The sequence below is a fragment of the Neoarius graeffei genome, chromosome 8 (genome assembly GCF_027579695.1).
Source record: "Neoarius graeffei isolate fNeoGra1 chromosome 8, fNeoGra1.pri, whole genome shotgun sequence".
In the NCBI taxonomy this organism is placed as follows: domain Eukaryota; kingdom Metazoa; phylum Chordata; class Actinopteri; order Siluriformes; family Ariidae; genus Neoarius; species Neoarius graeffei.
Window position 1 is genome coordinate 76,598,180 of NC_083576.1, and position 15,762 is coordinate 76,613,941.

The 15,762-nt window shown below is 40.3% G+C and overlaps 1 protein-coding gene across 1 annotated transcript in view; it reads right to left on the bottom strand.

Moving 5' to 3' along the window:
* The window catches only part of nav2b (neuron navigator 2b), a 342,800-nt gene that overhangs the window by 40,978 nt on the left and 286,060 nt on the right, over nucleotides 1-15,762 (bottom strand). Inside the window, 4 exon segments of the mRNA XM_060926744.1 lie at nucleotides 1,132-1,304; nucleotides 1,654-1,662; nucleotides 7,630-7,769; nucleotides 7,872-7,983. Coding sequence (XP_060782727.1) covers nucleotides 1,132-1,304; nucleotides 1,654-1,662; nucleotides 7,630-7,769; nucleotides 7,872-7,983 — 434 coding nt within the window.

The following is a 15,762-nucleotide window of genomic DNA, read 5'->3' on the forward strand; positions in this document are numbered from 1 at the left end:
TCCTGGCCCAGATGCAGCAAAACAGGCCCAAACCATGATACTACCACCACCATGTTTCACAGATGGGATAAGGTTCTTATGCTGGAATGCAGTGTTTTCCTTTCTCCAAACATAACGCTTCTCATTTAAACCAAAAAGTTCTATTTTGGTCTCATCCGTCCACAAAACATTTTTCCAATAGCCTTCTGGCTTCTCCACGTGATTTTTAGCAAACTGCAGACGAGCAGCAATGTTCTTTTTGGAGGGCAGTGGCTTTCTCCTTGCAACCCTGCCATGCACACCATTGTTGTTCAGTGTTCTCCTGATGGTGGACTCATGAACATTAACATTAGCCAATGTGAGAGAGGCCTTCAGTTGCTTAGAAGTTACCCTGGGGTCCTTTGTGACCTCACCGACTATTACACGCCTTGCTCTTGGAGTGATCTTTGTTGGTCGACCACTCCTGGGGAGGGGAACAATGGTCTTGAATTTCCTCCATTTGTACACAATCTGTCTGACTGTGGATTGGTGGAGTCCAAACTCTTTAGAGATGGTTTTGGAACCTTTTCCAGCCTGATGAGCATCAACAACGCTTTTTCTGAGGTCCTCAGAAATCTCCTTTGTTCGTGTCATGATACACTTCCACAAACATGTGTTGTGAAGCTCAGACTTTGATAGATCCCTGTTCTTTAAATAAAACAGGGTGCCCACTCACACCTGACTGTCATCCCATTGATTGAAAACACCTGACTCTCATTTCACCTTCAAATTAACTGCTAATCCTAGAGGTTCACATACTTTTGCCACTCACAGATACAGTATGTAATATTGGATCATTTCCCTCAATAAATAAATGACCAAGTACAATACTTTTGTCTCATTTGTTTAACTGGGTTCTCTTTATCTACTTTTAAAACTTGTGTGAAAATCTGATGATGTTTTAGGTCATATTTATGCAGAAATATAGAAAATTCTAAAGGGTTCACAACCTTTCAAGCACCACTGTATAATATGTTGTGGAGCACTAGGGGGCACTAGACATATATGGAAAGTATTTTTTCTTTTAAAGAGTTTAAATGACTCCAGTTGTGAACAAACACAGTGGTGCCTGAAATCTGAAAAGCTCAGGTGTGTGTAAGGAGGACATCTTACAGCGAGTTGGAGTGTGAGTGTCGGAGCAGTGATGTCCCAGCGGAGTGGCAGCCATACGGCAGTCTGGGTGATGAAGGGACAGAGGACTCATCCATCTCTTCAACGTCTGAATGAGACGAGGCTGACTTTAGGGCCTTTTTCTTTCCGAAGGCCTGTTTGAAAGAGCTCCTTAGCTGAAGGAAAGAAAAGAAAACACAACACGCACTGGTGTTCAGGAGGAACCGAGTTTCTGTAACTCAAACTACTATTCCTTAACATACACGTTAAAAACAACCATTCTTCCTAAACGAGTGTCATTAATAACTCTAAAATAATGCTGATTGATGCATTTTGTTGCACAATATTGATTCGTTAAGCATGCTGATATTCCAACACCCTGTAAACTAAACTCACAAACATAAAAGGCAGAATCATGTGTGTTTCATAAAACTGCCCAAACTTGTCAGACTTACAAACACCTCAACGATGAGTAACCAATCATGATCTATATCCCAGTGCCATGAGCCAGATGCAAAAACTTACCTCACAAACCTATCCGATGAGACGTGAGCACAGAGAAAATGATAAAAAAAAAGAAAAGAAAACCAACTTCAATATATCACATTTATTTGAAGCCGTTAAGAGCTTATGTTATACTGGAAGAATGCATTGTGGGTGTTTTGTCACATTAAACTATGGTGAGATCAGAATTAACAACAGAGCTGCTGAGCCACAAAACTGAAAAAAAAAAACAAAACAGCTGAGTAAGGAGAAACAAGTCCGAGTTATGTCGTCTTTCTCATACATGCGAACTAAATGTAACCACAGGATATATGCACACGTACAGTGATCTCCACAATTATCGACACCCCTTGTAAAGATTAGTAAAAAACGTTTGAAAAAAAAAAAACACCTTTTGGTGAAGTCGCTTCATCTCAGGCTGAAAAAATGAGAAAAACCAATCTTTAACGGAAATAAATTTATTCAGACTAAAACAAATCCCTCATCAAGAAAATTATTTTCAGCAAAAAACACACTGCCACTATTATTGTCACCCCTGAATTTAATACTTTGTACACCCTTGCTTTGAGAGTAAAACAGCACTGAGTCTCTCCTGTAACATTTGATAAGGTTGGAGATACAGAGCAGGGCATCGGAGACCGTTCCTCTTTACGCAATCTGTCCAGATCATCCAGGGTCCGAGGCCCTCTCTTGTGCTCTCTCCTCTTCAGCTCAGGCGCAGGTTTTCACTGGGGTTCAGGTCAGGGGACTGAGATGGCCAGGGCAGAAGCTTGATTCTGTGTCTCAGTGAACCATTTTAGTGTTGATTTGGACATCGGATCATTGTCCTGCTAGAAGATCCAATGACGACCCAATTTTAGTTTCCTGGCTTTTGATTTTGATTTAAAATGTCCTGGTATTTCATGGAGTCCATGATGCCATGGAACCTAACAAGGTTTTGAGGGCTTTTGAAGGAAAAACAGCCCCAAAACATCACAGAACCTCCACCATATTTTACAGTTGGAATCGGGTTCTTTTCATTTATAGCCATCTTTCTTTTTATGTCAAACCCACCTTGATTGTTTATTGCCAAAAAGCTCCATTTTTTGTTCCGTCAGACCATAGAACACGCTTCCAGAAAAACTCCAGGCACTTACATTTGTGGTTAACTAACAGAAAAGGCTTTTTTCTGACAGACCTTCCAAATAACCTGTTGGCATGGAGGTGGAGTCTGATGGTGGTTTTGGAGACTTGGAAACTCCAAGATTTTACTTTTTCTTGGAATTCACCAACAGTCATCCTTGGAGATTTTTTTTTTTGCCCCCTTACCCTCCTCTTCACTGTACATGGGAGCAAAATAAACTTGGCTCCTCTTCCAGGCGAGTTTGTAACAGTTCCAGTTGGTGTCCACTTTTTTATTATCGCCCAAACAATAGAAATGGACATTTTCAGGCGAGTATTTTTTATAACCATTCCCTGACTTATGAAGGTCAACACACTTCTCCAAACCTCATTTGGTTTGTGTGTCTCTTATCTTTCTCATGGTGATGGATGACGAAGGAAATCAGGCCTCGATGTCACCTCACATTTGTCCCCCAGTTAATCAGGAAGTCATTGATTACAGCTTGAAAGTTCCTACACACTCCAATCAACTCAAAAATACTGTACAATTTAAATGGGAAGCATGCTTCAGGTACACTGTGTTCACTATCATTTACAGAGGTGACAAAAATAGTTCAAGATTCAAGATTTTTATTTGTCATATACACAATAACAGACACAGCGGTTTATTATTGGGTAATGAAATTCTTATTTTGCAACTGCCCGACCAAACTACGCTTACCAATATAAAAAGAAATATATATATATATAAAATATGAAATATAAAATATAAAGTACATATGGAATGCAAAATACAGTGGGGCAAAAAAGTATTTAGTCAGCCACCAATTGTGCAAGTTCTCCCACTTAAAAAGATGAGAGAGGCCTGTAATTTTCATCATAGGTACACTTCAACTATGAGAGACAGAATGGGGGGAAAGAATCCAGGAAATCACATTCTAGGATTTTTAATGAATTAATTGGTAAATTCCTCGGTAAAATAAGTATTTGGTCACCTACAAACAAGCAAGATTTCTGGCTCTCACAGACCTGTAACTTCTTCTTTAAGAGGCTCCTCTGTCCTCCACTCGTTACCTGTATTAATGGCACCTGTTTGAACTCGTTATCAGTATAAAAGACACCTGTCCTCAACCTCAAACAGTCACACTCCAAACTCCACTATGGCCAAGACCAAAGAGCTGTCAAAGGACACCAGAAACAAAACTGTAGACCTGCACCAGGCTGGGAAGACTGAATCTGCAATAGGTAAGCAGCTTGGTGTGAAGAAATCAACTGTGGGAGCAATTATTAGAAAATGGAAGACATACAAGACCACTGATAATCTCCCTCGATCTGGGGCTCCACGCAAGATCTCACCCCGTGGGGTCAAAATGATCACAAGAACGGTGAGCAAAAATCCCAGAACCACACGGGGGGACCTAGTGAATGACCTGCAGAGAGCTGGGACCAAAGTAACAAAGGCTACCATCAGTAACACACTACGCCACCAGGGACTCAAATCCTGCAGTGCCAGACGTGTCCCCCTGCTTAAGCCAGTACATGTCCAGGCCCGTCTGAAGTTTGCTAGAGAGCATTTGGATGATCCAGAAGAGGATTGGGAGAATGTCATATGGTCAGATGAAACCAAAATAGAACGTTTTGGTAAAAACTCAACTTGTCGTGTTTGGAGGAGAAAGAATGCTGAGTTGCATCCAAAGAACACCATACCTACTGTGAAGCATGGGGGTGGAAACATCATGCTTTGGAGCTGTTTTTCTGCAAAGGGACCAGGACGACTGATCCGTGTAAAGGAAAGAATGAATGGGGCCATATATCGTGAGATTTTGAGTGAAAACCTCCTTTCATCAGCAAGGGCACTGAAGATGAAACGTGGCTGGGTCTTTCAGCATGACAATGATCCCAAACACATCGCCCGGGCAACGAAGGAGTGGCTTCGTAAGAAGCATTTCAAGGTCCTGGAGTGGCCTAGCCAGTCTCCAGATCTCAACCCCATAGAAAATCTTTGGAGGGCGTTGAAAGTCCGTGTTGCCCAGCGACAGCCCCAAAACATCACTGCTCTAGAGGAGATCTGCATGGAGGAATGGGCCAAAATACCAGCAACAGTGTGTGAAAACCTTGTGAAGACTTACAGAAAACGTTTGACCTCTGTCATTGCCAACAAAGGGTATATAACAAAGTATTGAGATGAACTTTTGTTACTGACCAAATACTTATTTTCCACCATAATTTGCAAATAAATTATTTAAAAATCAGACAATGTGATTTTCTGGATTTTTTTTTCTCATTTTGTCTCTCATAGTTGAGGTGTACCTATGATGAAAATTACAGGCCTCTCTCATCTTTTTAAGTGGGAGAACTTGCACAATTGGCGACTGACTAAACACTTTTTTGCCCCACTGTATAAAGGTAGAGTGAAAAATGAAGATAACATTTAAAAAAAAAATAAAAAAAAGGAGAGGCAAACAAACAATGTGCAAACATAGAGGTAGATATCCTGTGCAATGTCTTGTGCAAAATTGCTAATATAATCCGTGGTTCAAAAGCCTGATGGAAATATAGAGGTAGATGGTGATTATAATCCGTGGTTCAAAAGCCTGATGGCCTGGGGGTAAAAACTGTTTGTCAGTCTAGTAGTCCTTGCTTTCACACTCCTGTAACGTCTGCCAGATGGTAGGAGCGTGAATAGTGGACACGCGTTTTTTGTTTTTGAAAATAATTTTCTTGATGAGGGATTTGTTTTTCTCTGAATAAATTTATTTCAATTAAAGATTGGATTTTTTTGCATTTTTTCAGTGAGACGAAGCGACTTCACAGAAAGGTGGATTTTTTTTTTACCCTTTACAAGGAGTGCCAATAATTGTAGAAGGCACTGTATATGCAGCTTATGCAAATATGCGTGGAACACGGTGACTATAACTATATTTGCACAAAATACTGGCTTTCTAATGAGAGTTTTATTTCTAGTTTCTGCCATCAGGACGTGTGTAATATTGTCATGAATATTGTACAACACTCTCAGAAAATTAAGTACATTTTTGTACCTTTAGGGGTCCAATAGCTTGTCACTGGGGCAGGACCCTCTAAGGTACTTACTGTATGTGTACCCATTATATACTTCTTGGGAACATATATGTACCCTTTTGGCCCTAAAATGGTACACACAGTTACCTTGGGGTCCAATAATGAGCTCTAGGGCTTGGGTGGCCAACCCGCGGCTCGCGAGCCGCATGCGGCTCTTTGCCCGGTGCCATGCGGCTCTTACGTTCATATCGAAGTTTGTGTTTGTGTTTTTTTTTTTTTAATGTGCGTGTGCGCTTTGCTTGAGTTCAGTATGGTATTTTCGTCAAATACATCTTCGCTTTGCTTGGGTACATTACGGTATTTTCAGGTCATGTCAAATGCGCATGTGCGTGAGATAATCGCTAAGTTTTTGGGCAAGGTGTATCTTGTGTCAAGTAGCCTCTCAAAATGGCAATGAAAAAATGCACAGCAAAACGAAAATATGAAGACGAACATAGGACATTTTTAACAGAGTGGGAGAGTTTATACTTTTTTGTTGAACGTAATGGCAAGCCATTCTGCCTTATATGTCAGTCGTCATTAGCTCATTTCAAAGCTTCCCGCCTCCCTGAATAAGCAAGGAGCCAGATATGCAACACTAATTGAAAACCTGCACGAAAGCTTTGTAACCCGGTTCCGTGATATACAACTGAAAAGGCCACAGGTTACGTTCCTCGTCGACCCATTCAATGCGGAGATGGACTGTTTGAAAGCCCCGCTTGTCACAGATGAGGCTGCGGCTGAGTTGGAGATGATCGATCTTCGTGAGGAAGACCAACTGAAACCTGTTTTGAGGGAAGGCACCATTGAGTTTTGGAAAAGTGTGCCATTGGAAAAATACCCGAATGTGAAACGGGCTGCGCTTAAGATACTGTCAATGTTTGGGTCAACATACGTCTGCGAGTCTGTGTTCTCTACCATGAAACACGTGAAGTCAAAGCATCGTTCTGTTCTGACTGACACCCATGTGAAAGAACTGCTTCGAGTGGCAACGACGGAATACAAGCCAGATTTGAAGAGGATTGTTCAAGGCAAGGAATGCCAGAAGTCCCACTAAGCAACATGCATAGTAAGTGCACACAATATTGATTGCTGTAAATGACTGGCCTGTGGTATTAGTACTGACTGAAGGAGTACATTTCTCTCATGTTGGCGTGTGACATTTACTATTAATCTGGCTGAGCAGAGGTGCGTGTTTGAGCGTGTGTGTCTGTGAGGGAGAGAGAGAGCGAGGGGGGTCACATGTATGGTACACATGTGCGGTCATGTGTATGGTGTGGCTTTTTTTTGGTAATGCCATGAGTCCCACTAAGCAGCATGCGTAGTAAGTGCACACAATGTTCATTGTTAAAAATGACTGGCCTCAGCCTGTGGTCTTAGTACTGTAGGAGTAAATATGTTGGTGTGTGACATTTACTATTAATCTGGCTGAGCAGAGGTGTGTGTGTGTGTGTGTGAGAGAGACAGGAAGGGATGGGTGATGTTCGTGTGCCCATGTGTATGATGTGGCTCTTTGCGGTAATACAGTAAAAAATGTGGCTCTTGGTCTCCAACTGGTTGGCCACCCCTGCTCTAGGGGGTACTTTAGTGTAAACTGTACCTTGAAGAACAGAACTAGTCTCCTCCTGTTCCATTATTTCTGACAGTGAACTTTAAGCAGTGTAACTTCTATGGACAAACAACTATCCATGGAACGGTGTAGGAGAAGTTCATAAAAATGTACAGCTGTACAGCACAGACGTCCTCTATAGCTGCATGTGTATTTATGTGCGTTATGGAAACCATCAAGATGCACTGAATGGTAGCTGTGGGCCAGGAGGAGTGACGAAGGCTTACCCAGTTCTTCCTTTTCTTCTTGCTGTTGGGGTCAAGCTCCAGACTGGAGTGACTGGTGAGGCTCGACACACTGTCAGAGGAGGGCTGGCGCTGGATCTGCAGATCTGCTGCTGCTGAGAGAGGAGAACCGTTGGAGGGGTCTACAGAGAGAGAGAGAGAGAGAGAGAGGATTCCTTTAAACACAAAGACCAAATACTTCTTTAAAAAAAAAAATCTAAAAATGTTCAAACATCAGATTGAACCTTTGTTTGAGATTTCTGGTTTGTTAATTGCTCCGCTGATGGCAGCCTGAGCAGCGGAGTTCTGGTTCTTCAACAGCTCGATGGTCTTCCTCATTTCATTCAGCTCTGTGTCCTACACACACACACACACACACACACACACACACACCATATTTAAAGAAGAACCGAAGGCACATTTTTTATTATTTTAATATAGGAATGCATTTTTGACCGCTATTTTGTCACTGCTATAGAAAGTTATGAGTGTTTGAAATATGCTCTGTAATATACCAGTCCATATGTCAAAGCGATGGCCGTAAACGAGATTCATTGAGACCTGTGCGAGACATCGTAGGACGGAAGTTAAACGTACAGCGGAAATCAAAGTGACTGACATCTGCCAACATGGTCAAAAGACGCGTGCGCCCTCTTTCGAATGCTGACGTAATCAAGCCGGAAGTTTTGCTTGTTTTGATAGCAATCAGGAAAGTTTGAAAAAAGTAGGCAGTAATCGTCATTTAAACTCGTTTTTGTGCAACATTTCCTTTGGAAAACAGTTTTCAAAATGGCGGCACTGACACCTGGCTGACACTTCACGTTTCAAAGTCTCGCGCAAGTCTCGTGAAGATCGCGCGGGTAAGCGACGCCTGCCGTGGACCAAACGAACTAAATTCAACATGGCTAAAAACCGAATAGGCCGATAAGTATAATGTTTAATTGCAATTAGTTGCCAATACGAGTCACGATATAAGATTACTAAAACCAAAAACGTAATTGAATAACGTTAATTAAGAAATAAAGCAAGTTTAAAAATGACTTCAGTTCTCCTTTAACTCGAGCTTCATGAGTGAGCACTATGTATACTGTTACACATGCATATGGACAAGTAAGGAAAACACACTCCAGGGTATAATGCAACAGGAAAATAATCACCGACAGGGTGCTTTGATGCAATCCAAAGTTAAAAGGTTAAGTTCCTCTCAGTAAGAGCATACCCGAAGTGTTTTATTCTTCTTATAGCACAATAATCATCCAAATATTAAAATTTTAATGAATTAAATATCAACACAATTTTTTTGATCGATTACAGTTATGTTTAATGTTGTTAACATTCATGAAGCATGTTCACATGGGGAAGCCATGGCCTGAGGTTGGGCTGAAGTGCCCTTGAGCAAGGGCACCGAACCCACAGCTGCCTACTGCTCTGGGTATGTGTGTGTGCTTATTGCTCACTTGTGTGTTCACTGCTTCAGATGGGTTAAATGCAGTGGACGAATTTCACTGTGTGCTTGAGTGTATGTGTGATAAATAAAGGCTTCCCTTATCAAAAAGAAGTATACTTCAAGTTAATTTTTTTCATATACTGAAGTAAAGTTAAAGTATATTTCCTTAAGTATACTTTTGTGTACTGAGTATACTGATATCAATGTACTTACAATGTACTGATATCAATGTACTTAGATTAGTTTACTTAAGTAAACTAATCTAATACTTCTTGGGACTAAATTGGCCCACTTTTAGTTTATAGAAAGTTAAGTCCAAGAGAAGTAAACTCTGAGTATACAGATAGTATTTTTTATTTTGTACTGCAAGTATACCACAAGTAAACTTGTATACTAATAGTTTACTAGTTCTATACTTGTAGTCCACTCTTTAGTTTACAAAAGCATACTTCATAGTATACTGGAAATATACGATGAGTTTACTTGTTTTATACTTCTAGTTCACTTTTTAGTTGATAAAAGTATACTTTATAGCATATTGGAAATATACTATTAGTTACTGGTTATATACATCTAGTCCACTTTTTAGTTTTGAAGTATACTGCAATTACCCTTCTAGGTATACTATTAGTTTTCGTGCCCTAACCCTTACCTCATGCACACTACCAGTAGACAACTTAAGTTTTGTACCTTAAGTTACAATGAAGTTATAAAGGTAAGAATTCACAAAATAACAACAGATGCTCAGGATGAAGAACATATTCATTTTCTTTAAAAATCAAAATTTAAAGTAACATTGTATTAAATGCCAAAGTATAAAAACATGCCAACGACAACTGAAATTGGCATCCAAGCTCTAAAGAAAAAGAAATAAATTTAAAAAAAATTATTATCCCACTCAGGAGAAATTAAAAAAAAAAAAAGAAGAAGAATATGGAACCACAGAGTCAACAATGCTGAAGCACAACTACAGGGCGAGTACACTTAAACATAAGGCACAAATATTTTAATACTTTATTACACTTTTGTTAAGTATATCTTGATCAAAAGTTTATGTATAAACTTAATATACTTAGACTTTTCTATACACTTTTCAGTATAAGCCAAGTATACTTATGTATTACTTTATTAAATACATCTCTGATTAGCAGAGGTGGACAAAGTACCCAACTTCATTACTTAAGTCAAAGTACAGATCCCACTGGTCAAATGTTACTCTGATACAAGTGAAAGTTGTCCAGTCAAATTTTTACTTAAGTTAAAGTACTGAAGTACTTGCTTTTAAAAATACTTAAGTATTAAAAGCACACTTTCTGTCAACGCATTGTTGTATTATTGCCACAACGCTTACAAAACCTAATGCCGTTACCAAAGACAGAAATGTGAATTCACAAAATGAATGCATGCTGTGCCATCATGGTGGTTTAACGTTAAGCTAGCTAGTCAGTGACGCGCCACCTGACATGCTAGCAAACTTTTTTCAAACTCAAAATCATATTGGGTAGCTAATGTTACTAGAAAAGAAAGATTTCTACATTCTGTTTATTTGGCAAGATTATGCTAAAACATATTTCTGAAAGGACTTCAGATAAGTTAACATTATTCATGCTAGCGTAACTCTGTTTTTACATGCTAACTAACAGTGTCCAAGTTATTTAGCTATGTGTTAACGTTAGCTGTGGACAAGGCGATGGCAACTTGGGGGGCAAATCCATAGAAAGTCATTTGACTAACCAGACTGCATAGCTATGTTTGCAACGTTATCGCTAGCTCTAAAAGCACAGACAACTTTGTTGCAAGCTTTCTCTTGGAATAAAATGTTTATATACCTCAATATGCTTCCGCAGGTTGGACGGAGAGTTTTTGTAGGCCGTGATGTGGTTCGTTTTTGGTAAACAAAACAAACATTTAAAACGAAATGTATCTTTAATCCTTTCAGAAAACTGAAACAATGGGTTCGCCTCCTTCCATTCTGCCATCGACTGATCGTGTTCAAATAATGCTGTTGAGAAATCACGGATCTTGATTTTATACAGTCTATGAATGTGACGTGACCCTAGTGATTACTGATCGGCTGTCTCAGAGTCATCTGCGGCAAAAAAAACAATCACATTTTAGAAAAGAAAAGAAAAAAGCATCCACTTTCAAAGCCGCTTCATAGAAACGAGTAACGAGGACTTTGACAGAAATGTAGTGGAGTGAAAAGTACGATATTTGTCTTTCAAATGTAGTGAAGTTAAAGTCATAAGTTTCCAAAAAAAATAACGCTCAAGTAAAGTACAGATACTCAAAAAGTGTACTTAAGTACAGTACTCAAGTAAATGTACTTCTTTACTGTCCACCTCTGCTGATAAGAAAATAAAAAGTAAACTGAAAGAACACGCTCTTATTTTTAGTTTCAAAGAAGTATACTAGAAGCACACTTGAATAAACTTCTTTTTTGTAAGGGTTGGCTTCTTGGCTTAGTTACTGTTAAGCTTTATGTTTATGCTAATTCTGGTCCATGGACTTCTTCCTTGTTATCGACAGACGTATATACAATAAAAAATGTACAGGAAGTTATGATATTCGCTCAAAGGATTTATTCTTTCTTACGATCCCCAAAGTCCATACTGAACTGGGGAAACTGGCCTTTAAATACACTGCTCGATCTACTTGGAACCAGTTGCAGAATCACCTAAACCTTCAGGAGCTGGTTTCACTGAACACTTTTAAAGGGATTTTGAATGACTTGGATACAGCTACACTACCGTTCAAAAGTTTGGGGTCACCCAGACAGTTTTGTGTTTTCCATGAAAAGCCACACTTTTATTTACCACCATAAGTTGTAAAATGAATAGAAAATATAGTCAAGACAGTGAGTGCGTTAGAGAAAATCGAATTTCTGCCGTTGCTCGACTGAAATCGAAGTTCTAAATGTCATGGATACACCTTAGCTAGGCTGAAATTGAACCGAACTTGATTTCTCGTAATCGAGCTACACGACCTAGATTATGCGATTTTAGCCGAGCTACTTAGTGCATGTATACCCTGTCGAGCTACTTACTTCAGCACTGCCCCTTCCAGAAGTGACGAGTGATGAGACCATCGGCATGACAACAGTAGTAGCGAGCAGCAGAAGAGGTCAGGAGGAACAAACGGAGAAGAGAAAATGGCGAGCAGAAACGTACACTTCTGGAGCAATGAGGAGACAGAGTTCATGCTCATTCAGCTTAAGGAGTTGAATATATTAAAATTCATGGAGGGGAGAAAAACGCGCAATGGAGAACACGGAACTGATAACTTTGTTTACACTCTTGAATAGCTCTTCTTCATGACGACAACCGGAAGTGTACCAACACGATGGGGCGTGTAGCGCCACCTGTGGCTCGGGTGCACAATGTACCTCACACAATAGCTCGATTTCCTTGTGTGCATGTAGGATTGGATTTCTCTGGCACCCCTGCTGGAACCCTTAGCTCGATTACCAACAGCAGCTCGATTTGGATGTGCATGTAAACGTACTGATTTTTCTGGCCATTTTGAGCATTTAATCGACCCCACAAATGTGATGCTCCAGAAACTCAATCTGCTCAAAGGAAGGTCAGTTTTATAGCTTCTCTAAAGAGCTCAACTGTTTTCAGCTGTGCTAACATGATTGTACAAGGGTTTTCTAATCATCCATTAGCCTTCTGAGGCAATGAGCAAACACATTGTACCATTAGAACACTGGAGTGAGAGTTGCTGGAAATGGGCCTCTATACACCTATGGAGATATTGCACCAAAAACCAGACATTTGCAGCTAGAATAGTCATTTACCACATTAGCAATGTATAGAGTGGATTTCTGATTAGTTTAAAGCAGGGCTTTGAACCGGTTCAAGGAATGAAAACGAAAACCGGGAACTTTTTCTATTTCACATGGAACAGAAACGAAACCAGAAACTTTATTATTTTTTATGTTCCGGAACAGAAACGCTTATTAAAAATAATGGTAACTGGTTAATACCGGTTTTTATTTCGTTCCTCAAAGTTTCCGTAGCCTACAAATAAAAAAGTCATTCTTCTCCTGCGCAAGTTTCTATGACCCGCTGGGGTTCACTTCCTGTGTGACGTTCGCTGACTGAATGGAGAGAGCGGGAAGGTGGACTACTATCACGTCTCCATGTGATAATAAGTGAGTAAGTGCATTACTGAGTGTCTGAGCAAAGAAGAGCCTGAACGTTGCAACCTCCCTATTGGCTGTTTGTAAAAATGTATCAGTTGTTGCCCTTCCCACGGGAATCATCGTGGACTCGAGAGACGAGACCTGACGAGTTAGTTCGTTGGTAGCAGAACAAAATGTCTGGACACAAATCGGGTTTTCAGAAAAGGAAAGAAAATAAACGGAGGGTCGAAAATACAAAAAAGGAGGCAGAAAATGCAAAACGAGTTTTAAGGTAGGACAAATGGTTACTTTTTAAGGCAGCCCGCCGTGGCTGCAGGCTTTAAGTTGTGTCATTGAATGGTTACTTTTCTGAGGCAGCCCGCCGTGGCTGCCTGCAGGCTTATTTATTATAGCCCATTTAGTTAAAATAGTTGATATAAAATGCTTATAGTTATAGTTATGTGATGGTTGTCCTGATTTAGACTTTTTTTTTTTAGGGGGGAGTTGCGCGATGTTGCATCCGGGTCCAGATTAGGGCAGAACCGGTCCTGGCTACATTTCAGGTGTAGTTTGTTTTATGTATGTATGTACTTGCATAGATGTGTACTTGGTCTTCCAATATGGCGCCTAACAAAATCTCGCGGCGCGGTGACGTCATGCGGTAGCCCTCTATAGGGCCTGACTAGCCTTTGGTAACACACTAAACGAATTATCTTTCATTTTTGGCACTTTTTCTGTTTGTGTAGATGGGAAGACATACTGAGAATCCAAATCGCCAACATTTGAAATAATAATTGTTTTGAATTATTTCTTGTCTTATTTAATGAAGGTTGTAATAGAATTAGCCTACATTTGGCTTAAGCTGGATGAGACAGAGACATAATTTTATAGCCATTTGTTAAACAGCTGACAGGGAACGTAATTAACCGTTCCGGGAACGAAATTTTTTTTGTTCTAACCGGTTCGGGAACGTCTATTTAATGGTGGAACCCAAAACCGGAAACGTTAAAATTCCGTTTCTGTTCGGAACGAACCAATAGGAAAAAAATTCTGGTTCAAAGCCCTGGTTTAAAGTGATCTTCATTGAAAAGAACAGTGCTTTTCTTTCAAAAATAAGGACATTTCAAAGTGACCCCAAACTTTCGAACGGTAGTGTATATCTAGTTGTGGATGTTTCAAAAATTGATCATTTTTTAAATGTTTCATGCTGTTGTCTTGGCCAGGACACTCTTGGAAAAGAAAGAAAGAAAGCAAGCACAACTTTATTCATCACACACTTGTGAAATTCCTCTCTGCATTTAACCCATCTGAAGCAGTGAACACACACATGAGCAATGAGCGCACACACATACCCAGAGCAGTAGGCAGCCATGCTAACAGCACCCGGGGAGCAGTTGGGAGTCAGGTGCATCGCTCAAGGGCACCTCAGTCCAAGGCCGTCCCATATTAACCTAACCGCATGTCTTTGGACTGTGGAGGAAACCGGAGCACCCGGAGGAAACCCACACGGACACGGGGAGAACATGCAAACTCCACACAGAAAGGCCCCCGCCGGCCGCTGGGCTCGAACCCGGACCTTCTTGCTGTGAGGCGACAGTGCTAACCACCCAGAGATATTTAATCTCAATGAGTCTCCTTCTCCTGGTTAAATAAAGTTGATGGAATGTTATAGCAGCTAGAAATATTTGTTCTCTCACCAGCCTCTCTTTTTTTTCCTCTCTTGAATGAGACTCACCATTCCGAGAATCTTCTGCACCAAGTAGCGAGTCTCCATTTACAACGTCAGCGATATTCCACAAACAATCCGCGACAATTCGGCAACATCCTAGGCTGCAGATCTTAAATAGTAACGTGAAATTGATGATACTTTGTCAGACTATCAATATTTTTAATTCTTTCAACCGATCCAGTTTGCTTTTGTACGGTTATTCTGCTGTAATGGATTAAAGCTGGCCTCAGCAGTCTCACGGGCGGTTAGGAAGGAAAGAGACGATAAAGCATATTTTGTTCAAAGCTTCCACGTCTGAAACGTCGATGAAAGAAAAAGTTCGAGATGGGTTTTTTAGGGATGACGAAGAGCAAATAATACGTTGGTTTTGCTGTACAGAAAGTTAACAGAGTCGCGGTCATGTGCTTTCAAAATGCAGCGGCTGTATGTAAACAAAAACAACGAACTGGAGCATGGGAAGGGTGAGCCGGTCCCTTTAAATAAGACAAAACAAACAAATGAAAACAAATAAATAAACAGAGACCGCTGTTTTCCATAATAATGAGAAACCTCAAAGCGCAAGCAAAGTCCTTTTTCCTGAAGACTTTCCCATTGTGGAAAACATAAATGTCCAGTTTTGTTTTCGTGACTAAGCTCTGACGCTGGAGACTCCTCCGACAAAACGCTCAATACACAGTACTTTCCAAAAGTTTTGGCACCCTACGTTTTTAGGGTTTTTTTTTCTCCCCCATGCAAACTTTGTTACAGATTTCTATTTGACGACCTCTACATTATCGAGTCGGTACAAGAACATTTTAGAGTCCAAACGTTCGTTTTCCAGCACAAAATTAAATA